Raw genomic sequence first — 26,172 nt, 5'->3', positions numbered from 1 at the left:
AGTTCTGATGCTGATGTGCCCACTTTAGGCATTGGACATGGGTCAGCACGGGCACCCTGACTGGTCTGCGGCTATGCGTACAAACTGAGATGCACTGTGTATTCTGACAACTTTCTATAAGAACCAGCATTAACTTCTTGAGAAATTGGGGCAATCAATCAATCAATCAATCAATCAATCAATCAATCAATCAATCAATCAATCAATCAATCAATCAATCAATCAATCAATCAATCAATCCAGACATACAACATGCATACACAAAACACATATATGGGAAGAGGCAAAGTCAAAGTGGTTAGGAAAAACCAGGTCAGAACAGATGGATGAAGTTATGCAAAAAGTCTACATGGGAGAACCATCTCTGATAAGCTCCTTTGTCAGAGCAAAGGAGTTTACAGCTTTACTAACTACACAGCTATTTGTATTTCTAAGTACATTACTTGCATTTGCCCGGGAAGGCCTCCAGAGTCGCAGAAGAAAGTCTTGATGGTTCTGTCCAATTGTTTTGTAGTTGTGATTGTTTCCTTTTGTGTTCCTTCTTTGTTCCTACTCCATAGTTGCTTTGACTCCATCGAGGTTGAGGAAGTTGCATGTAGCGTGAGGAGTTTAGGCCTGCTGGCCCAACAGCTGTGTGGGTTTCCATGTGGGTTTCAATTGGGGTTTCTTGTCCCACACAGCAAATGGCTTGGTGTTTGTATTCCAGCCCTTGTTGGAGGGCCTTCCTTATGTGACCTAGCTCAGGGCCAGCCATGATGACGTGCTGGTTCAGCCAGAGAGAGAGAGAAGAGAGAGTGGAGGGCACCTGAGCACCTCTCTTTTTAAGGTCTGGGAGTAGTCACACCCTCCTGAGGTAGACTTGACCAATGAGATTGTTGGGATTTCCAAGTGGGAAGTTCCTCTGGAGATTTTATGGCTCTTTGTCTCCAGCCTACATCAATGGATTTGTGCCCATTTATACACTAATTAATGCAACAAACACACACTGCATCCTCTGAATGAGTGACACATGAAAGTGTAAGTCGTGAAGCAAGCATTAATTTGATAGGAGATGACACATATGAGGTTACATGAACTAGTAAGTTGTTCATAAAATGCATAGATGCACAGACAAAATAACATTCAATGGACACTTTACAATTACAGTTATATGTGTACACACAATGTCCTGGGGTGCATGTTTATTTATAGACGGTTTGTCTATAATTTGAGGCAAAAGCGTGTTTTACAGGCTTTGTGTCTTAACTATGGCCTTTTCCATGTGGCCACATTTTTTTAGGGCCATAAAACGTCTTATCAGTTGGTATCCAGGGGTAACTGAGGACCTTTCTCTGTTGTGTTGGGGGAAGGTCTGATACTAAGCACAAAGCATTTAAACATATTTGTTAAATATAACAGGCAATTATGTGTCTGATTTGCCTCACTTGCAAAAACCAGTGCTGCCAATAGAAAAAAAATAATGTCATGATTTCCAGCCAGTCTTTTGAAACGTTAAGAAATAAGTGCTGCAATTTCACAAAGTTTATTACTTGTGTCAGTCAAACTGGAGAAATGAACTTTACCCTTGTATTGCAAGTAAAACTAAACAAACAACCAACACACTTGAACCGCACATCTCCAACACTTGCACATCAGTCCAGATTCAGACACCAGCAGCTGAGCTGGGCAACGGGCATCCGAAGCAAACATCACTGTTTGGCAGGCTTGACTAGTGCTATGATGAAATATCTGCTCTGAGATCAGTGTTGTACCTTCTGAGGTGGGATAGAGCATTAGTCCGACCTGCTTGCTACCAAACAGGATTGCACTTTCCTTCTTTTTTGAGCGGATTATTCTACACCTGATTTAAACCAGATCGCAAGCCTCTCGCAGTAACTGCTGTAACTGTTTTGCTGGAGTGTTTGGAGCAGAGAGGGATGGCTGGAGAATATTAACGGAGAGAGAGAGCGCTAGAGGAGAGGAGCTGAGAGAAGAAGGTCACTGGGGTGTATCTTTGATCTGCCACTTAGGTGCGGGACGGAGAAGAGAGCCGTGGCATAACTGACAGGCAGGAGTGTGATCAGAATAACACCCATTTCAAATCAAACAAGCAGACCCTCCCTTTTCTCCCTCCCTGCCTCGCTCACTTTCTCCATCTTCCCACCTCCCTCCCACCTCCTCTCACTTCTCAGCACAAAGCATACCTTTCAATGCAAACTACATTCCTTTCATTACATTTATTTGAAATGAGTCTTTGAAGCACCTCATTCAAGATTTCTCTCAGCATTTTATTGTAGGTCATATTAATGTGTATCTCTGCTCACAGGTGCCGCAAAACCAAAGTTTATTCGCCAATTACGTACAAATTCAAACGTTAGTGGTGAAAAAGGGTGAACAAACGCATAAACCAAGGTTGCAGCTTTGATGATCAGTACAATTACACCATTTAAACAAGCCCACATCCCCAAGGGGCAAGCCTTCCGTGGATTTTAGAAAACGACAAGCTGCGGGACCTGTGCTTTCAGCGCCTACTCAAGCCAGCCGAAGGTATAATGTCAGGATTTGTCCTTGGCTTCAGAGAAAGCCATTCTCTTCCCATTACTACCCACTTAATGGGAGCAGCATCCCTATGATTCACCTGTATTGTGTCTGTGTCTGTGTGTGTGTGTGTAAGGGGGTGAGAATGCAGCTAAAGCCGATGTGTATCTGTCTTTACCCCCAGCGCACATCAGCTGCCGAGCTCTGTCCTGTCAAAGACAATCACCATCAGGGAGCTGCAGCCTGTTCTTCACACCAAATCATCTCATAATGACTGTACAGGCTCCTACACTCACACACTACTGTAGCTAATTGGCGCAGACAGTTTGATGCCTGCGTGTGTGTACTAGACGGTGGTGAAATGCACATGCGATATTTTAAAGGGAAGTTTAAAGCTTTAGAGGGAACCAAAAAAACAGGAGAGGAAGATGGAATAGGAAAAAGCAAGGAGATGTTGATCATTGGGGTTTGGCAGAGATCTTCACAGTCCTGTCTCCAGAACAAGCACCTGACACTAATCCAACAAAGCCTTTTTCTGTGTGTGCCACATTCTTGACTCGGGCACGGCCGCACATACATGTAGATTAAAGCACGTCTCACATGCATGAAATGTCTTTCCATCCCCTTTATCATTTCTCATCCTAAATCACAGTCTACAGCTCATTCTCTTTTTATATAATATCAAATATCGGTTCAATATTTCGTTCGGTACAGCATTCACGGTTCAATAAGCGCTGGTGAATTACGTTTTTTCAGTTTTGCATTTAATTAATTATTTCCATTTCTTTCCGTTTTCAATATTTCTCTCAGTTTATTGCGGCTCTTTTTGAGTGTGCCTGTGAGTCTACGCGCTGATATGAGCAAATATCCAATCATATGCACTAAAGTAAGGGGGTGTTAGCCGCATTTTAAAACCTTGCCAGTTAAACATTTCATTTGCGTGCTTATGCACTGTTTTGCATTGAGCGCACACACTAAACGTCTGTAAAATGCGTGTCTGTCAAAACACACACATTACTGGATAGTCTTACTGTGCTAATACTGTCAAATACACACAAGGTTAACATATAAACACAGTCGGATATGTCTAAAGTGAAAGTAAAATCACGTACGTCTGTATATGAGATGTGACCAGATCTTCAATTGACAGCAGCGCATCCTAGTGAACACGCTGTCCTTGTTCACCGGTAAAATTATTTTAATAATAAAAAAAAGACCTTTAATACAGTAGCTTTTAATCAATGTTGTATATTGAAGGATATGTAGTTTTACTTTTAGCCTACATTTATTAATTTAATTTCATACTTAAATGCTACCCTACATCTCTGAGCTGCCACTGTAAATCTTTATATATATTTGTTATACAGTACACTTGGAATGTGTACAAGGGTTTTTTAAGTAAAGTTTTAAGTGTAAGTAAGGGTTTTCAAGTCTTTTTAGTAAAATAAAGAAAGGGAATTGCAATTGTTAGGGGTTAACAGCTTACGGCCCAGGACCAGTAGTGAAGAAATGAAGACAGAGTCAGGATTGCAATTAATTAAAAGAAAAATGTACTTAAGAATAGTTTGCAGTTTCAAAAGCAGAAGCCAGCTTCAAGTCTCACAAGGAGTTCGTAGGCCGCGCTCCCTCTCTCACCGTCTCGTTGCCTCGCCCTATCGTACATACAATTGTCCCAACAGTTATACCGTTTTCAAGGTCTTATCCACGTCATTACTGCGATGTGGATGGTTCTGATTGGCTCAGAGACAATGCACAGCCATGGTAAATTTCCACTCGAGTCAGTTAATCTGATGCACGTTTCCACTGACGTGTCACTTGTTGACGCTTTCACCCCAGAATCAGGCCCGTAGTGACCATCCAGATCTGGAGCAGGCGCCAGCTTGCCCAGAACAACAAGTCCACCCATCTCTTAGGGTGCCCATTGTACACCATTCTGATCTGTAGCATAGAATATCACGCACATACACAGATACACAGTCTCTCCAAGGTTGGAGCTGATTAAGCTCCAGTTCTAACCAGTTCTTACCAAAACATACTGATACCATGTGCTTTCTTTCAGTGAGAGGTACACACTAGTACAGGCAATATTCATCTTGACTTTTTAGTGTTTCAGTAACAGGAAATATAAGAGGAATAAAACATAATAAATTAAATGAAAGACAAATCCATATTTCATATCTGGAAGCCGGGCTAATTGAGCAAACGCTGTTACTGCACTCCTGACATGTTAGGGGTGTGTGATACCTCCAAAATCCAAACACATGACCTTGTTGCCAGTGTTTAGTGACACATCACACATCTCTAGGCCAGACCCTCAGTCACTCCTCAGAGACCAAATACACACTTTAGAAAACAAGAAACTAAAAGCAAAATCATAACTGGATAGAATAATTATAATAATATAGGCAATATAGGAAGATAAATATTAATTAATGTTTTGATTATGAAGTTAATTACACTCTAAAAAAGGCTGGGTTAAAAACAACCCAAGTTGGGTTGAAAATGCACCAACCCAACAATTGGGTTGTTTTAACCCAATGGTTGAGTTGTTCTTACCCAGCAATTGGGTTGTCTTAAGCAACATTTAACCCAACCACTGGGTTAAAACAACTCAACCATTGGGTTAAAACAACTCAACTGTTGGGTTGGTGCATTTTCAACCCAACTTGGGTTGTTTTTAACCCAGCATTTTTTAGAGTGTAGGATATAAATATATACAGGTATATTGAAGCAGCAGTGGATTTCAGAATCCCCCCTTCACAATAAAAACATTTTCTCCTTAACCCTTTTCTGTTCCTGTCGCCTAAGAATAGAATAGTAAAAAACCGAACCGAAAAACCATGGTTAAAAAACGAGGTATGTATTAAACCGTGGACTAACTGTATTGTTGCATCCCTTATATATATATATATATATATATATATATATATATATATATATATATATATATATATATATATATATATATATAAGGGATGCAACAATACAAACATATATATATATATGTTTGTATTGTTGCATCCCTTATATATATATATATATATATATGTTTGTATTGTTGCATCCCTTATATATATATATATATATATATATATATATATATATATATATATATATATAGCCTTCCCCCAACCAACCTCTCGCTGTGCACCCCTTACCGCTATTGTGACATCATTTCTGTGAAGCAGTAAAGGTCATAAGATGATGCATCTCAAAGGTTTTAGAAGTCATAATCATAGGGCAAGCTTACAAAGGCCACGTATGTCCCAAGCTCCTGCTCACGAGAACACGGTCTAACATAGATTTCACCTACACATTACACATAACAGATTAGTAAGTGAGGCTATATTTCAGGGTTTCATTTACAATGTGGAGCTTATTAATCCTATTATCTTTGGGGTCAATGTGACCTCATTCAATGTTTAATGTCAGTAAATACACAACTGACATTGTTTTTTTGCTTTAGATTAAATGACTTTTCCTAATTCAACGGGGGCAACTCTGTAAACATAAAAAAAACCATGATGTTTTTCTAATGTCCTGTACACATTTTGTAGCCTCAGTGTTCTTTGGGGTCAACCCCAGGCTCTTTTAGCTGTATAAAACATAGAAATAGTTTGTTTTGATTGTTTTAGAGGTCACTACAACGTTCTATAATTTTATATATTCAATATAATATTCAAACAACTTCCCTCTGTTTTAGGGCTCTAACCTTACCTATCCATACTTGTAGTATTGCGAGAACCACTAGTAGTTCATGTTATTATGGTCCCGCTCCCCACTTGAATGGCAGGGTAGACATAGTGCTGCTAATGCCATCAAAATGTTTCCAGGCCCCACAGATATGCTATCAGCCATCAAAGACCTGACACATAAACCTTAGTGAAAAAAGTCATTATGGAGGATTATATTGCTGGGGTTAAATTGACCCCAGTGGGTACATTTGATAACACTTATTATAGTATGGGGAACACTTTTCAGTTCACTTTTCAAATTCACTATTAACTACAACTTTTGCTTCAATAAACTCCTAATTTACTTTATTAATATTTAGTAAGGTAGTTTTTGTAGCATTTAAGTTTAAGTATAGGGTAGGATTAAGGGATGTAGAAAAAGGTTATGCAGAATAAAGCATTAATATGTGCTTTACATATAAGTACTAATAAACAGCCAATATTCTAGTAATATGCATGCTAATAAGCAACTAGTTAATAGTTAATAACTGAACCTTAAAATAAAGTGATTTGAGGGTAACAGAAGGGCTAAAAACTGTTGTTTTTAAAAACACCCACAAAATAAAAAAAGCTGTCGTCTGCCAAAATAAATGCTTGATGAAACTGGATGAATGGATTGAAGAAATTACGACAAAAAATATTACTCTTTTAAAGGTAATAATCCATGTAAAACAATTGTATTTTAACTTTATTCTTAAATTAATTAATTAATTAAAAAAGTAGGTAATAAAACAGAATCTAAAATCTAAAAATCAGAATATAAAACACATTTTGTATTTTATTGAAACAAAGGGATTTTGTGACATTCCTTTTGATATTTATTCATTGGATGCTTGTCAGTGTCATACTACTGTTATTCAAAAAGAGTAAGACTTATAGAGACTTGTGGTGGCTTGTATTTCCTAAAATTAAGAGGTTTTTGTTTCTTGTTGTTATTCTCAGACAACAAAAACAAAAATGCATAGTACACCTTAATTACATAAAATAAATAATACAAAAAGATGATATAAGAATTCAACAGCTGCCTTTAAAATACGACAACATTTTTGAGTTAGATGTCCAGCTAGTATGATAATATGATAACCTGTGTTATTTTAATGTCATTGAGATACTACTATAGATTACATTATTATTTTGAAGTACGGTATATTAAAAATAATTCATAATTATATACAACAAGTTTTTATATTTGGTAACTATTTATTTTACAGTATCATTGTTACATGCACTACATTAACAAAATTATTGGGACACCCCTCCAAATCATTGGATTCAGGTTTTCCAATCACTTCTATGGCCAAATGTGTATAAAATCAAGCACCTAGGCATGCAGACTGCTTCTACAAACATTTGTGAAAGAATGGTTCGCTCTCAGGAGCTCAGTCAATTCAAGCGTTGTACCATGATAGGTTACCACCTGTGCAATGGGCCTCATTCATGAAACACGGGCAGAAAGAATTTGTATAAATCGTTCGTAAAGCCGCTCTTACGTAAATTTTCGGATTCACGAAAATGTTCATATTTTCAAAATGTTAGTTGGTACGAAAGAAATTTACACCTGCCCCCTACCACGAGTAAATGGTGCGTAAAACATTTGAACGTGGTGTTCTAATTTAGGCAAACTGATGACATTGCATTTTGATGCAATGTGTAGGGCAGGCCTACCATAATATTATTTCAGGAGTTGATTTACCCCGTCTTTTTTGTTTTGTTGTACTGTTTAACGTTGGGTAATAGGCAGCGCTCGTCACTGTTCTCTTTTACCAGGCCGTCCAATCACAGTGGAGGAGGGGCGGGACAAAAAACAACACCGAACAATCATCCCACTTGTACAGAAACCGAACAACAATAATAGAGAAGTTAATACTGTTTTTTTTTTATACTGCATTTCTAAATTCCATTATATGCTTCAAAATGAGATACTCATTACTGCCATGGATAATCTGAATCATAGCTACCAAAGTATCTTAGCTGGAAAAACGCTGCCTTTGCAAAGCGCTTTCAAGCGCCACCAGCTGTCCATTTTCAGAAGAGCACCAGGTGGCTAAAACATGCTTTGGTGGACACACGATAATTTAATATTTATTGCTAGTCATATGGCCAATTAGTCTCTTCAACATTTATGCAAAATCTTGGATCCAAACCTGAGAAATAATTCCAGAAGAGTCCACAGTGTTCCTGGTCACGTAATTTGCCTTTTTAACTCAGGGGTGGGGAATACTCAAATTATAAATAAGCATGCACGCGCATCCTTTTTACACATGTTTGGAATTCATTAACATGCACACGTTTAACTAACGAATCCGTGGTATACGAAGTGTTTGTGAATCTGGAGCAGAGTTTTTGTAAAGGTCCATTTTATGCGCAAATTACTCCGAATTTGCTCATATATTTACAAAAGTTTCATGAATGAGGCCCAATAAGTCTATTCGTGAAATTTCTTTACTACTAAATATTCTACGGTCAACTGTTAATGGTATTATATTAAAGTGGAAGCAATTGGGAACAACAGTAACTCAGCCAAGAAGTGGTAGGACATGTAAAATCACAGATCGGGGTCAGCGCATGCTGAGGTGCACAAATCAAATCAAATCAAATCACCTTTATTTATATAGCGGCGCGTTTTACAAGTCCAATTGTTTCAAAGCAGATTGTGTTAACAGGAAGATTTCGCAACAGAATTTGATTCGGCTGTATAGCAGCTCTGGTGAAAACAGTGATGTTATCCAGCTAAAGTGCGCATAGCACAGTGTGCATATGTTGCCAACTTTCTGCAGAGTCAATAGCTACAGACCTCCAAACCTCATGTGGCTCAAAAGCAGTACATAGACAGCTTCATGGAATGGGTTTCCATGGCCGAGCAGCTGCATACAAGCCTTACATCACAAAATGCAATGCAAAGAGTCAGACGCAGTGGTGTAAAGCATGCAGCCACTAGACTCTAAAGAATTGGAGACAAATTCTTTACTCTCTGGAGTAAAGAAATAACACTTCTCTGTCTGGCAGCCTGATGGACGAGTCTGAGGTTGGCGGCTGACAGGACAGACTCGTCCATCTGACAGCAAATTCGGCTGACAGAATTTGCCTGACTGCATTGTGCCAAGTGTAAAGTTTGGTGGGGGGTATTATGATGTGAGGTTGTTTTTCAGGGGTTGGGCTTGGCCCCTAAGTTCCAATGAAAGGAACTCTTAATGCTTCAGCATACCAACTCATTTTGGACAATTTCATGCTCCCAATTTTGTGGGAAAAGTTTAGGGATGGGCCCTTCCTTTTCCAACATGACTGCGCACCAGTTCACAAAGCAAGGTCCATAACTGACATAGATGCACGAGTTTCGTGTGGAAGAACTTGACTGGAGTGCACAGAGTCCTGACCGCAACCTGATAAATCACCTTTGGAAAGAGCAGAGACTGTGGGCCAAACCTTCACCGTCCAAAATCAGTGCCTGACCTCACATATGCACTTCTAGAAGAATGGTCAAAATTTCCTAAACCTTGTGGAAAGCCTTTACAGAAGAATTGAAGCTGTTATAGCTGCAAAGTGGGGGCCAACTCCATATTAACCACCACAGATTAAGAATTAAATGCCATCAAAGTTAATGTGCATGTAAAGGCAGGCATCCCAAAACTTCTGGCAATAAAGTGTATGTTACAAAATGGTGTATAAAATCAAGCACCTAGGCATGCAGACTGCTTCTACAAACATTTGTGAAAGAATGGGCTACTCTCAGGTGCCGCTCATACTCATAATAAGGTGGGTAGCCTTAGTATGCGCTGACCCTGATCTGTGATTTTAGTTGGGAGCATGAAATTGTCCAAAATGAGTTGGTGCAAAGCATTGAGAGTTCCTTTCATTGGAACTAATTAACCCCTGAAAAACATCCCTGTTTGACCCCAATAAGGTGTCAGTATTACAGTGTAATTATACATTTAAGTACTGAGTAATAATAACTAACTACATGTACATACTATAGAGTTTGGATTGGGGTTAACTTATTCAGTTTTATTTAACTATAATAACCCTGATGCCAACAGTCCTCAAAAAGCATCATAACATGACTGATTGGGAGTTTAATGAAAACCTCCAGCCTGCTTAAAACTATCATCCTTTGAAGCACTTTGCTATGAAAACACCAAAACAGCTTGAAGTGACATTTTCCAAAACGACAAAAGAAAGAGTTCAGAGAAAAAAGATTAAAGAGTGCAGAGAGGGGCTCTTGTTTGGTCAGATAAGTTAGCTTTGAATATAAAGGCCAAGCTCCTGAGACACAGCTCAGTTGAACACATTCAATCTTTTAGGTCATTTCACTTTGCTTATCAATCATTTATGCCATGTGAGATTTCACTGTCGGTGTCATCCCCACTATCAGTGGGATGCTTTTGGAAATGGGAAATTTGTATTGTTAATATTTAATAGGATACCACAGGAGCTAATATTCAATTTGGCACCATGTGCATGCGTTGAATTTGTTTGCTGTGCATGCATTGCCGTTAGAGACTCAGGGCTACTTTCAGATTCTGAACTGAATCAGAACTGAGCATATTATTCATGAATTATCCCACAAATCATCCAGTTTTTGGTTGTATCGGAGAGAATGCATGTTATGCCACCTCTAAACACAACAAAAATGGTCTGCAAACAGAAATCTGATTCTACTCACCGAAGTCTACGAATGCAGACTGACCCACTTTTATTGTCATTTCTGGTGCTTTTCCAGACAGGGTTCTGGTAAAGTTCCCATCCTAAGGAACAGAAAGATTAAACAGGATGAAAACACAACATTTTATTTCCTTTAAATAGTACATTTGCTTTCATGCAAAGCTTACAACTGCCTCTAATGCCTCTAATCTAAAAATGCCTCTAATTTCCAGTGTCAGCGAAGCTGTCAGTAGAGAGCTAATAATTTAGTGCACAGCACAGCATTCTGTGGGCATGACGAGAAGGAGCCCACACTGACACGGGCGGGGGGAGGTTAGCTTGGAGTCTGCACTACCTGATGGACATTACGAGACAATGCAGCAACACAAAACAATGTGCGGTCTGACAATCTGACCTGCCGAATTTAAAGGGAAGGTTTCCATCTGATTGACAGGCCAAGAGGCAGTGGGGCAAAGAGAGCAGAAGTAACTGACGGCAGAAGTGCAGTGTAGGTGAGGACTGAAGGTGATTGACTGGTAGGCAGCAGGGGTCACAGAATGATGGCTAATTGGAGTACAGAGAGGTCAGAGGGCAGGGTAAGGCTACTGTGCACATTGATTAGCCCATGTAAGCCAAAGCACAGCATGGCACCGGTGATCAAAGCTTGTCCGGGAAACCCGCTAAGACAGGAGCTTCAGAAAAGCCTAGGAGACTACATGCTGAACAGAGGCATCTACAAAAAATAAATAAAAAATCCAATACAGTGCACTAACTGTCCACAGAGACGCATATGTTTCACAAAGACCAGATCAAAGCCACATTACTACTGAATGATGAGTCACTCATTACGTCAGACACTCACTACGGGTCTTACAGGGTACAGAGAAGAGAGTTGAAAGAGCATGTCAGAATGAGAATTAAACTGAACAGAAGGACGTCTTTGAACAAAACTACATTGTTTTATGTTGTTTATGCTCATGTGTTTTCACAATGCCTATTGTAGAAAATGGAAATCTGGGCAAATTATAAAGAACACATAAGAGCTTGTCAGCTCCGGGAGAGAGAGAAACAGAAACATGTATCATATCGTACAAGTTCTCAACCATTTTAATAGACAAACCAAGTAGTAAAAATAGTGCTGCCCTCATTACATTCATAGAGTTTACACAAATTGGTGTACCATATCTTACAGAGCTTAAAACATTTAACAAGATTTATTAAATAGTAGAACATGTGCATGATGCAGCATTTCAGTTGATATTAGTCCTGGCAGTCTCCGTTTTCTAAGAGACATGCAGAGGGGCCAACAATATTAGGTTTTTGATCTTGCTGTGTTTTTACACTCATTCACTTCACACACTCATTGTAGCGTAGTGATTTTAGAAGTTTATGCAATATATGGTGCTATGCTATCCACTGGCTCACCTGTTATCCATCATGAATTGTGACTGTGTCTTCTGAACATTTTTCCAATTATTTGGTAGAATTCATTATTCATCTTGTTTTCAGTGGTGCCCTGCAAATTTTATTTTAAAAATTGCTTCGCTAATGAATCAAAACACTATATTACTCAGCAACACAAGTAATTAAACTCACATTTTCAGTGTAATAGAGATGTATATAGTGAGACGCTGCAGTCTCTACTTTGTCGTAACTATGTTATGACATGAATTACATAATTATCACAAATGTCATAATGCATCATAATTAATTAAAGGAAGACTATGGCTAAGTTTACATGGCAAGCCTTAAAGGTGTCATGAACTGGCTTTTTAAAAATGTTTTATACTGTTGTCTGAGGTCAACTAATGACGTTTGTGCGGTTTTTACATTCAAAAATATCGTAACTAATAGGCAATAGGTTATTTTCTACACTGGTTTTGAGGCTCTCTCCAAAACACTGGGTTTTGGTGGGCTTGCCGCACTGAAGACTTGGAAGTAAATGCCCACGGCTAGGATTGGATAAGATTTGCATGTTTAATGAGCTTCAGCTCCCCTGTCAGTTCACATGAGGGAGGGATTGTTTTGCAGCAACCGGAATGATTCTCTCGATCACAGGGCTCGTAAACGTATTCAGCAAACAAACTCAATGATTTATTCTCATCCACACACGCACGCACGCAGATTAAGAGAGGTTACCAGCCCGTCTGGAAAACATATAGCCCTGGGACTACTATTACATATTAAAAAGACGTTTTACTAACATAAGTGTGTTGCAACATTCCTGTCGGATCCAATATAGAAGGCACAACATTGTGTTTTAATCTCAATAATCTCAAATCCAGTATCGACCTAGCCGGGTTTTAACAGACTCTCGTACATTTCATTTGTACAGAGTCTTGCCACTCTCCATTGACAAGCCTTTATTTCCGCGAAATGTCCTGAAGTTTAAAATTATTGGATCTGCCCTGAGCCACTCTGGATCTGCCATAACCAACCGCTAATGTTTGGTCGTGACGCATGTCACAAGTCCTTCGCCTGTTTCACACATGGAAATCCGTCAAAATAAATGTGCACCTGTGAAGGCCACCTAAGTGATAAAACCATAGGATAAAACTTCAAACTCATGCATTCGGATTGTGATTTATTCATGCCACGGTGGAGGGGAGAGTTTTGTGATCGTGAACGCTCTGATCATGTGGTCCGTAACTGACTAGCTCCTGCAAAATTATGACAATACCTTCCGAGCCCACGAGAAACATTTACCATCCGAATAGGGCTTCAGCCAGCTCCTTCACCACTAAAGGAGCAAGCTGGAAAATCAAACACAGCACGCTGTCATATGGAAATGAACACGGAGGTTACTAAAGTCAGCATTTCCACGTTCATTTATAAGGTTAGGAAAAGACAAAGAGAAAGAGAGCAATGTTTTGTCTGATATAAACAGCTCACTGCTCCTCCACTGACTTCGCTGCCGTCTTACATATTTAAAAAACTACTGGTATGCAAAATCTTTGATTGATGAAAATCTTTGAATTGTGATGGATGTTGCTCTAGAGTAACGTAAAAGTTGCATGAATTCTGAAGTGACTGTAGCAAAACATCAGACCTGTATCGGATTTACGACCACATATGGAAGTGGCACAAATCCGAATCAAAAAGATCAGATTCCATGTGTTTTGTGCTGTTCACATTGCTATATAAAAAAAGTAATAAAAAATATTAGGAATGAGTGGACGTTTGTTGGCTTCATTTCACTGCAGAATCGTTTGTAAATCAAACAAGTCGATACTGGATTTGCAGAAATATTGAGATTAAAACACAATGCTGTGCCTTCTACATTGGATCTGGCAGGAATGGTGCAACACACTTATGTGAGTAAAATGTTTTTTATTTTGTTTATTTTATATGTGATAGTATTGCACTGTTACAGGTCGTATTGATTATGTGTCTAACAGAACATACCTTAGCACGCTGTCAAAGGCTGGAGAATCCTTTATTTGTTGGTTCATTGCAGTTCGGGATCAGACTCAAACAAGGGCTCGCAAAGCCCAACTTCCCAGGGCTATGTGTTTTCCAGACGGGCTACCAAAACGTAAGCCTGTCGGAAGGCCGGTGAAACTCAAATAGTGAAATAGTATTCCTTTCTTGATCTGCATTGTTCACTCTCTTGACTTGATTTTTAAAAAGGTGTGTGCAAGCGTGTGTGTGGTTCGTGCTTACATCTACCGATTGGGTGGGCCACCAAGTAATTAAATCAATCAATCGCAGGCGGATGAGAGATAAATACTTGTTTGTTTAATAGACATTTTGCAAGCCCTGAGAGAGAATAATTCCAGTTGACACTTTCAAAACAATCCCTCATGTGAACTGACAGCGGAGCTGAAGCTCATTAAATATGCAAAGCTTATCCAATCCTAGCCGTGGGCATTTACTTCCAAGTCTCCAGTACAGCACGCCCTTCAAAACCCAGCGTTCAGGAGAGAGCCTCAAAACCAGAGTAGAAAATAGCCTATTATTCATTATGATTTTTTGAATCACACAGACGTCATTAGTCGACCTCAGACAATAGTATTTAATTTAATTTAAAAGCCAGTTAATTTAGGCCAGTTCATGACACCTTTAAATGAAGGTCGTACCGAACGGTTCAATATTATATTGAAAATTGTGGCATCCCTATTGAACAGTCACAGAACTAAAGTATTTGAAAGAGACACGGATATGCTGTTTTTATTACTCCACAGGTAAGGCATCTTATCGAAAAGACAAATTGCCAAATGTAGCTCTAACAGAGTTCATATTAAAGCATTTTCTATTGTGAAAGGTCATTTAATTATAGTTGTTGTAGCACTATAATGGAATTAATCCAATTCTCACTATTAACTAGTTGCTTATTAGCATGCATATTACTAGGATATTGACTGTTAAGTACAAAGCACATATAAGAATATCTTATTCTGCTTGACCATATTCTACATCCTTAATCCTACCAAATTCCTAAACACAAATACCTTACTAACTATTAATAAGCAGTAATTATGAGTTTATTTAGGCAATAGTCATAGTTAATAGCTATATAATAGTGAGAATCGGATGCTAAACTAAAGTGTGACAAAAATTTTCAAGCAAGTATTTTGTCTATGAATGGGTAGAGCTGCAGTAACGTCTTCAGCTGTCAGCTTGAAATCCTTTCCATCGAAAGCGGTTATATCTCTTAAGCCTATGGTAGTGAATGCTTTATGAGATGTAGTATAATCTTCATCTGCAGTCACGCAGAGCTGAAGCACAACCAGAACAATGGTTGCATCTCAATCAACTGCCTAGTTTCCAAGGTTGTGAATCAGTATATTGTGTGCCTGAATTCTATCACCAGTAAGGACTCTGGCTCACTAAAAACTGGGACACTGATGACAAAATCTGATGTGACAACATCCTATACATGCAATATTTCAGCTGTAAATGAATTATAAATGTTAGCTAGATAATGTTCATTAGTGATTTTACGATGACAAATTAAATAATTGTTTGTATAAAATAAATAAAAAATACATAAATCGCATGTCATTATCTATCTTTTGTTAAGGGAACATAGTAGGCTCCCTTGTTTAGTACTTTTAGGCAGCACATTTTTCAGTTCACTGGAAGGATTTTGCAACCCTTAAAATGTCAGACGACTCCTAACCATGTTCGTGTCCTGATTACTGTGGGAGCTGATTGAGACCATAGACTGTAAACAAATATGGACGTAGTGTCCGTGATGTCACCCATAGGATTCTGCAGAGCAGTTTTAGGGTATAAAGTAGAGGCGAGCTGGCTGTTGCCATCTTGTCAATGCATCATCTCGTGTCCCTCCCAGATAACAGAAAATGGGCAAATGAATCAACTGATTCAGTTTGCGTGTCAAACTGGCAAACTGCTGAAATCACGTGACATTGGCGTTCCGAATCATGAATCAATACGCTGATTCATGACTGTTTGATTCTTTATTTGAGGAACACGGAAGAGAAGACAATGCTGAATAAAGTCGTAGTTTTTTTTTTTTTCGATGCTTCAAAAGTGTCTAACTAACCAACTGATGTCACATATACACAACTTTGAAGATGTTTTCATTACCTTCTGGACGTGGACAGCAAAGTGTGCATACACTTACATTCAAAGGACAGAAAGCCCTCGGACTAAATCTAAAATATCTTAAACTGTGTTCCGAGGATGAACAGAGGTCTCATGGGTGTGGAACGACATTAGGGTGAGTCATTAATGAAAGAAATTTAATTTTGGGGTGAAATAACCCTTTACGATTTAGAATGTGTATTGAGCACTGCAAAGAGCTAACTTGCCCAGAACAGCTTGTTCCCTCTCTGAGCTCCAGTGTTTTTTCTAACACTACACGAGAACATTCCCCCATCCACCATCACCAACCTGTAACTGACCATAAATCGCTTCATTACCTCGAGGCCCATCTGAGACTCAGTCAGCACAAAACACCTTGGTCTAATCACTTCAGCTCGACCAGATGCAGCGTTTCTGTCAGCTTTCAAAGTCTTTCAAAACCAAGATGGCAGGGTGGTAACTGGTCTCATTATATGTGATGACACACACTGCTTTAGATCACAATTTGAAAGACAAAAACATAAAAACATACTAAAAGAGGAGTTTCTGTGGATTGTGCTTCTAATATTATCTTTAAATAATACAACACCCAGTTTTTTAGAGTCACCATGAAATCAAAAATTGACAATTTGTATTTTAGAAATATAGCAGTATTTTTTATGTTTTAATTAATGTGCTCTCGTAATCTTTAATCAAACAACTTCCTCTGCTTTTTGCTGCGAAATCTCGTCTGATGAAGTGTTTACAGGAGCGACCTGTCACTCACATGAGATCACACACAGCGATAGCAAACCACAACCATCCAACGATATCCAATCAATTCCGATGAACACAATCCAAGTCCCGTTTAAATGTTTTATTATATAGAAAAACAAACTGGGCCGCGTGAAACATTGAGGTCATCTGTGACACATTTATTTAAAATTACAATATATAAAATATTCAATTGTGCTTATAAATTATTAAAAATACATTTTCATAGAAAAACATACATTTGGCACCATGGTGTACACCATGTGTGTTATTTGTCTTTTTGCAGTGGTTGTCCCACTTAATAAACGGAGCTGGTTTATGTGGCAGCTCTTGGCTTGAGAGATCTGTTCATAATTCTTGTAAAGTGCAAAACTCAAGAGCCTCCTTCCTTCTGTGTGGACAGTGTTTATCCATCTCCATTGAAAACTCCCTTGAGCCCTCGCTCTGAAACTGCAGGCATGCATCTTGCAGTATAATATCGATTGGTGTATGATTGTGGGAGGCAGTAATGTGATTGTGGCTTATGTAAAGATAATGGTGACTTGACTTGCTCACCCTAATCTTCTCCGAGTAGAATGAGGCCGTGTTGAGTCATAGGGTCTGTCTCATTGGATTGATTGAACACTGATGTTAATAGGAAGGGGCTGTAACACTGGCATGCTGGCCTCAGGGGGTTGTGAGTAAATATGTGTGTATTGCTGGAAAATGACTAGATAGAATCAATGCTCTTAAGGGGTGTCATTAGAGACATCACAATCCAATAAGGTTCACAATCAAAAGATTTAGAAGAAATTAATGTCAGACATAAAAATTAAATGTCCATGTCTAAGAACTTACTAAAGTAACGGTGCTAATTTTGCTCTGGCTTATTAATATTATACAACAGGTCTCCTTAAAGGGACAATACAAGCAGAAATAAAAATTCTGTCATTTACTCACTCTCATGTCATTCAAAACCTGCATGACTTTCTTATAAATATAATTTGAAAAATGTGTCCATTCAATAAAAATTTTATGGAGTCAAATGTGTTTGATTCCATTTACTTTCATTGTATGGACCAAAAACTCATTTGTGTCTGGCAGAAAAAAGACACGATTGAAAAGGGGAGATTGAATAATGACAGGACTTTAATTTTTGAGTGAACTGTTACTTGATGAACTTAGACCACTTCCATCCCATTTTCCACATGGCAATTTCTAAAAAAGCTCACATTCCAAAGAAAGATCCACTAACCCGATACCAGCTTTACAATAAGGCTTCATTAGTTAACAACATTAGTTGTTAACGAATGAACTGCACTTCTACAGCATTTACTCATCTTTGTTAAAGTTAAATTCAATGTTTATTAAAATCAAATGTTGTATTTGTATCATTAGTTAATGCACTATGAACTAACATGAACAGCTGGATTTATATTCACTAACTAACAAAGATAACAACGTAACAGTAACAAATGTATTACTCACAATTAGTCCATACTAGTTAATACGTTAAATAACGTTAACAAATAACACCTTATTGTAAAGTGTTCAATATTTGAATTAATGTTTCAGCTGGTCTGGGCCTGAACTCAGATTATCTTATAGACAGGAAATGTTTTACAGTCATTCTGATCTTCCCATCTACAGGGAGTTAAAAAATGGCCAGGCAGCACTATTGGAAATGTAAAAGCTATAAAAGATGATGTGCCATAACGTTCTCAGAGGGCTGTTGGACTGAGGCATTTTGCTAACGTTTACTAAATGCTGAACCTCGCAGTTTGATGATCATTACCAAACAGAATGCATTCTGTTATAATAGGCGCTATGCATTTTAAGAGATTTATGGAGTGAATAGCGTTAATTAATTGTTTTTAAACAAAATAGCTCTTACTGCTGTGCCATAACCATGCTAAATCCCAGGATGTTTAACAAGTAGAGCAAAGAGAGGAAACTTCAGAGAAAATAAATAAATGGAGAAGGACAGAATACATGGTCTCTCTACATTCATGTGTTTTAAATATATTATATGCAAAACACACAGGGATATAATAGGGCTGCAAGCTAATGGATAACTGATAATAATGCTTGTTCTGCTCAAAAATGGTTATGAGAAGATTCCCTCAAAAGGTAATGGGTTCGATTGACATCAGAGTTCGGTTCATTTGGATGATGTGAACAGGGTCTTCCGAACTCGAGTGCGCACCTGCAAACCGTACTCGAGTCTGCTTAAAAAGGTGTTTTCATGGGTTCGACTGACTGGACCTAACCCGAGTTCGATTGCTCCCCACTGCTGGACTGTGTTCATATTATATTATTGGGTCCGAAACGGGGTTCGTTTTATTAATCAAAGCAGCAGCTGTTTACCTGGATGCTTAGTAACGACAGCAAGCGTGAAGGCGGTTGAAATGCATAGCGCTTCTTCCATCACTTTTATATTTTTGTTTTTGAACCGTTGGTTTTGTTACCAGAGCTTCAGTACTTAATGGCACTTGCGTCTATCTGCCGCGAATGCACTGCAAATGCTAAAAATAATTCAGAAGACGAGCAGAAATTAGATCTACAGCTCTCTGCTTGCAGTATGTCAGTCACGCTTATCAAGTAAATGAGTGAAACACACAAAATGCAAATTTTTATCAAATCATGCGTCATTAATAGCGGTTCACTTCCGCAATTTAGTACAATTGTGTTCACATCAGCAACGAACTGTACCAGAGTTCACATGAACCGTACCCCAGACCCTTTTAAGGGTGCTTCACACCTGCCTCATTTAGTTCGGTTGAATCATACTAGAGTTTGTTTCCCTCTTTGGTGCGATTCGTTTGGTCAGGTGTGAAAGCAGCAATCGCACACAGGTACGCACCAAAAGAGGACCAAACAAGCGTACCGAGACCTCCTTGAAGAGGTGGAGCGGATTCATTTGTGGTGAGAACGTTATCCGACCTTGAACACAACCAACAGTAAAAGTACTGATCATTTTTGGACTAAACCAGCCATGTGCATGACATTATTACCTGATAGATCGTTGGTAATATTTTCTGAAGATGAGCATGTCAGAGTTAAGAATAATTAATGCACGCCTCCAACTGAAGTGACGAGCGATGCACGCTCGCCGTTTGCAGTGCATTAGAGCGTTGTTTTCAAGTCGCATCCGCACTTCATTATAGAAAGGTATTGTAAGTGTAAGTGTAAGACTTACTTTGTAAGTGTACAAACCGTTTAATAAGAAGATACATTATAAAGACAGTACATTACGCATATACAGACAGGTGCCATCTTGGAAAACAGTCTTGACGAGTCGAGCCACGAACACCGATTTTTTTAAATTTTTAATTAAAAGTATATTACAAACTTTTAATTTAGACATTAAAGAATCATATTAACTTGTACAAAAATGGCATTATATGCCCCTTGAAGATCACCAGTTTGTTTGTTTGCTTGTTTGTGTTTTGCGTGCAGGTTGGGAAGATTTAGTAGATCACTGGGTGACAATTGTGGATCGTCCTGTGATCATTTTGAGAAATCACTTTAACTTTTTAATATTTGTCTGTATGACATCAGGTTCCTCTGTCATCAACAGATATCTCATAAAAGAGGAACTAAAGCTATTACTATCTACACTGTATACATCGAGAGGTCTGAAGCCTAAATTGATAGATTGTAAAGTAAGAGCATAAAGATGGCCTGATTGAGGCTGTGGATTGCAAACAGGCTGCAGGTGGATTGTGTGGCCCTTGTGGGAATGACACAGCATGTGTTTAAATAGCGCAGTGCACCGAATGAGTTTTGGTGCAGCGGCCCTGATTGGGATCGCGAACAATTAACGCGCGGGCAAGCAGTGAGCACGTGTGGATGCATTAATGTTCCGAGGGCGGTCATAATTACACGGCCATGGTGTTTTCACCAAACGGCAGGCTAACTCCATAACTTGGGCAGAGGAAAAACAAATAGTTTACAAAATTAAAGATTCAGAGGGCTAATATTTTCTGGCTTGTTTGTTTGGTCAGGCGGCTCTGTCTAGCTGCTAAAATGACTGATGGCTTCTTGTATTACAGTAATGACTTTGCATGCAGTCTACAGTTGAAGCTTTTCAATTTAAACAAATACTGGAGCTGCTGTGTGCGTGTGTGTGTGTATAATCAGGGTTGGGAATAAGTGTTTAAGGAGAGTGAGAGGAAAGTAATTAAAACGGCGTGTGCTACAGGAAGGAGAGGGTACTGGCCTGTGACCAAAGACTGTTAACTTAAAACCTCACAGTAAATAGTGGCAGGATTACTGCGGTTTTACTGGGAGACATTTCCCTGTAAGGTGTATCTGTGTGTGCGCGCAAGTACGATTCTGTTTGTTTGTGTGTAAGAGTCAGTAATCAAAGACTAGTCACCAATCAGCCGTGTTTTTCATTCAGATCCGTTAAGCCTCTTTCAAGGAACATGAACTAAGCAGAGTCTAAAATGGCTGCTGCCTCAGATGTGATTAGCAATTGCCCATCGCTCCCCCTCTTTAATCATCCACCCACTTATCTCCTCCTTTTCTTTATTTCCACCCTGCCTGTCTGTCTTCACAGCACGCCATTTTATCCATCCCTGCACTTGTCACCAGCCCCTCGCTCTCAGAATGAAATGATGAGGCGCCCTGCAGGAGGACGAGAGGCGATCTAACCCTCTGTATCTCTGAAGCACCATCAGCAGCGGAGCGCCATGGATCCATGCGACGCTGGAAAAGAATAGAGGGCAGGGGGAAATGCTTCCGGAAAAGCTGCAGTGCTTCAAGAAGACGCATGCTGACCTTTTCCAGTCGGCTTGGGTCACTGCGGCACACTGCAATTCTCTCTCTCTCGCTCACGTTGTTCAACTATTTATCATCTGCTATTTCTGTAGTTTCCCAACTGCTCAAAAATGCTCCTTTATGAAACTCTGCGTCTACTTCTTTCACCTTTGATTTACTATTTTTTCCACTTTAAGTCTTTTCATCCATTGTGTCGCCTGGCATCACACTTTCTTTTCTGACCTCTGACTCAGTGGTTTTTAATGTACTGGACCCTGAAAAACACAATGACTGATGTCGAAGCTGTGACCTAGAATTTAGGGCATGTGGAGGCCCACACATACGTTCCTGATCCTTTTCCATTCCCTTCTCACCATAATTTCCTTTGTCTCATTACCTTTATGAACTACCGTTCAAAAGTTTGGGGTAAGATTTGTAAAAAAATAAATTAATACCTTTTTCAGCAAGGACACATGAAATTAATCAAAAGTAATGAAAGTAATGACATTTAAAAAGTTACTAAATATTTATATTTCAAATAAATGCTCTTCTTTTGAACTGTCTACTCATCAACAAAAATGATCACTGTTTACACAAAAATATTAAAGGGTTACTTCAGCGATTAGCATAAGGGTTTGTATCAGTAGAAACCCTGGAGTATATTTGAATGATTGTGCTTTAATATTTATATTTTATATTTGAGTGATCCTGAAAATAATTTCACATTTCTACTACATTAATGATCCAGTTTAAGTACAGATTCATCTTCACAGCGCTGAAGTACCCCTTTAAGTAGAACAACTGTTTTCAACACTGATAAAAAGAAATGTTTCTTAAGCAGCAAGTCAGTTGGAATAATTTCTGAAGGATCATACGACACTGAAGAATGGAGAAATGATGCTGAATATTCAGCATTGCCATCACAAATAAATAACATTTTAAAATAGATAACAGCTATTTTTAATTGTAATATTTTTGTAATATTATAGGTCAGTAAAGTGGCAAAAAAAAACACTTGTTCAAAATACTTTTAATTACCATATAACTCAAGTCACATTCTAAAACATTTGTTAAATAGTGTCAATCTGACTAAGATTAATAGAACATTAACAGAATATTATCAGGTTAACAGCCACACATTTAACTACAAAAACCTAGACTATAAACTACGACCCACAATCCAGTTTAACATCAAATGAGTTGAAATACTGCTGTGAATATTTAAATGTAGTCACTGTTGTTCTTTTCAGTGCAAACATGCCTTTTTTCACAAGAGCACTATTATTAAATGTCACCAAACGCAGAAAAGATTTAATTAAAAAAAGAGGTACTTCTGTTCATTTTCTATTGATCATGGGAGCTATTTGTCAAATGATGGAAAGGAGTGCTATAACTAGATGCGTATCCAGACATGCAGTGCATCAAGTGTTATGAAGAGCCGATTCAGGTGTCTGGATCACCGTGATGGGAGTAATGTTGTACAGTTTCAGTAAAGGAAACCAGAGTAAGGTAGGCTGCTGCATCCCCATAAATAGCACTTAGAATCGCCATGCAAACTGCTAATTTCTGATATGCACTCTTTAGTGAATCTTTGCGAAGAAACCATTGACAGCTCATGCAAATAAATGACTGCAAGTAGTGGGAATTCCCTTCTCAATGTTAATACACCAGTGTTAAAGATTAAAGGATAGGAAGTAATGGTCTAATCTACCTTATTGATCCAGGTCTCAAATTCATTTGATTCGGTGGTGAGGAACAAATCTGTGAAAAGAGAGAAAAAGAGAGAGAGATCATTAGTTACTTTGCAAAATGACCAGATTTCCTGGCTGTGGGAGTGAGATACTGATTTAAGTAAATTAGTAAAGCACTGAGTGTGAGAGCCATCATCAGCAGGTGGAAGTATAGATCCCTGCGACAAAAAGATAAATGGACCAACGCCATCATGCTGGCAGCAGCGGCTCCTTGTTCAGTCCTGCCACAGTATTGCACAGTAAGAGACTTAACCGGACTTTCATCAAACAAATGTGGAAGTGAAGAGAAAGGAATCAGCAAGCAGATTATCACAGAAGACATTGAATGGAAGGATACTGACAAAAGCACAGTTGAACCAAGGGGATCGAATACACGTGAATCCGTAACCCATGAGCGCTGAGTATTGACATATTAAACACGAGCCCAGCTGTGACACTAAACCTTGAGCTCAATATAAGCCGGGTGCCACCTCTAGTTTGTGTCCTGGGAATGCAGACAATTTCAGATGTTCAATACATCGATGTTGTTCCCTACATCACCATTATGACTAGTGTGATTTCATCCGTTGTGTGTCCGACTCTCAATAACCAGAACTCACCACATGTATTATCAAACATGATTTTCCTGACAGAGTCCGACATGGAGTTATTACACTGATTGGCATAGACGAGTGGTGTAATTTTCTCTTGCTGTCGATGTTCTTCTTTTCTATTGTTTGATGGTGGCTTAATTTTAGAGGCATGGGTGTTGTTATGGAGATGGAGAAAGAAACATGTAACAGCCTCATGTTATTTTTGTGAGACTTACATTGCTTTCAAACACAGCAGTCAATGATTCAGGTGTGTGAGGGTGAGGAGAAGAGAAACAGAAAGAAACAATCATATCATGGAAAACAGAAAAGCAAGTTCTTTGCAAAATAATACTGTATATACTTTAGGGCTGGTTTGTCCATACCGATTAAAAAATAGTTAAGAAGTACAACACTATCACAGTCAACAAGAACATATTTGATGTTATGTTTAATGGATTTCTGAACTAATGATATTGCGTGGACAGGGTGACATGGCTATCACTTCGAAAAAAATGAATAACCCTCAATTAAGTATTATTATCCATGAACAAAGGTGCATTATAACATTATTTTAATGTTTGATTTGAAGCTTTTCGCCCACCCCATTGAACGACACCAGTGGTTAGCCAATCAAAGACTATACACTATAGGGGTGTAACGATACACCTATGCCACGGTTCGGTTCATTTCACAGTTTTTAAGCCACGGTTTGGTTCTGTTTGATGTGGAGTCATGGTTCATGGCCGGTACCAGCAATAATAACACTAGATTCATTTTTAACTTAATAATAACAACAGCGATAATTTAACTTTATAGATTTGTTTCATGTTTTATTTAGAGCAGTTATAGCACATGAAATAAATATCTGCACTGTAGTAATTTTACCATTTACCATAATGTAAAAAAAAAGATTAAAAATTGATGACACGCAAGTAATCTCCCACTGTAACCTACTTAAACACATTAGTTGTATGAAAATTACTAATACTGATTAATAAATAGGCATATAAGTTAAAGAAGATATTAAATAACAATACTTATGTTAACAATACAATATGCTAATATGATAGTCATACTATAGTTAATACTATAGCCTAAAGTGTAATTTTTTGGTCATGGAAACAAGTTTCCATGTATTGTATACACAATACTTCATTAACTGTTAAAGAAACATGAAAACTCATACCTGCCTGCCTTCCCAGCTAACATGTCAAACCAGTTATGTGATTTATTGGTACTTTACTTTTATTTCATGACTTACAAATGGACATTGACATGTTGGCATGCTCGTAGTCACTCTTGCGTTTGTAACATACGGCGTGATAGCAGGGATCGTTACACCCCTTATACACTGCTGTTTTAAAATGTTTTTCAAAGTTTCTTTCACTAACCAAGGCTGCATTGATTTTATTAAAAATATATATATATTTTTTCATTTTAAGCATCATGACTCCAGTCTTCAGTGTCACGTTCCTTAAGAAATGATGATTTAGTGCTCAAGGAACATTTATGATTATTATCCATGTTGAAAATAAGTTTTAAATAGTTTTAAAACAAGTGTCATGAGGACAGATGTTTGAAGCGATTAGGGCATCTGTGCAAGTGTTGACCTTTGAGGAAAAAATAAAGAGCAGATACTGAACTGATGCTGCTTAGCATCACTACTCTAGTTCAAATTCAGCTTTGCATCATAAAAATAAATTACATTTTAAAATATATTCAAATAGAAAAGTTATTTTACATTTTTAAGAGGTGGTTGCATGCAATTAAACTTTTTTAACTGTAGTTAGTGTGTAATGTTGCTGCTTGAGCATACTGCAAATTACAGCGGTGAAAGTGTAATGCAAAAAGAGATATTGTCTTTTAAAGTTACAGCAGTTTATTGCCTACAAAAATGGCCGGTTTGGACTACAA

The 26,172-nt window shown here is 38.3% G+C and overlaps 1 protein-coding gene across 1 annotated transcript in view; it reads right to left on the bottom strand.

Annotated features, from left to right (window-relative positions):
- itfg1 (integrin alpha FG-GAP repeat containing 1) overlaps positions 1-26,172 on the bottom strand; it is a 159,344-nt gene that overhangs the window by 95,415 nt on the left and 37,757 nt on the right. The window contains exons 7-8 of the mRNA XM_067438070.1: positions 23,647-23,696; positions 10,912-10,993 (exon numbers count right to left, since the gene is read on the bottom strand). Coding sequence (XP_067294171.1) covers positions 10,912-10,993; positions 23,647-23,696 — 132 coding nt within the window. The remainder of the gene's footprint in view (positions 1-10,911; positions 10,994-23,646; positions 23,697-26,172) is intronic.

The sequence above is a fragment of the Pseudorasbora parva genome, chromosome 1 (genome assembly GCF_024679245.1).
Source record: "Pseudorasbora parva isolate DD20220531a chromosome 1, ASM2467924v1, whole genome shotgun sequence".
Lineage (NCBI taxonomy): Eukaryota > Metazoa > Chordata > Actinopteri > Cypriniformes > Gobionidae > Pseudorasbora > Pseudorasbora parva.
Note: the sequence above shows the minus strand (reverse complement) of the source record. Positions and strands in the feature narration are given on the sequence as shown.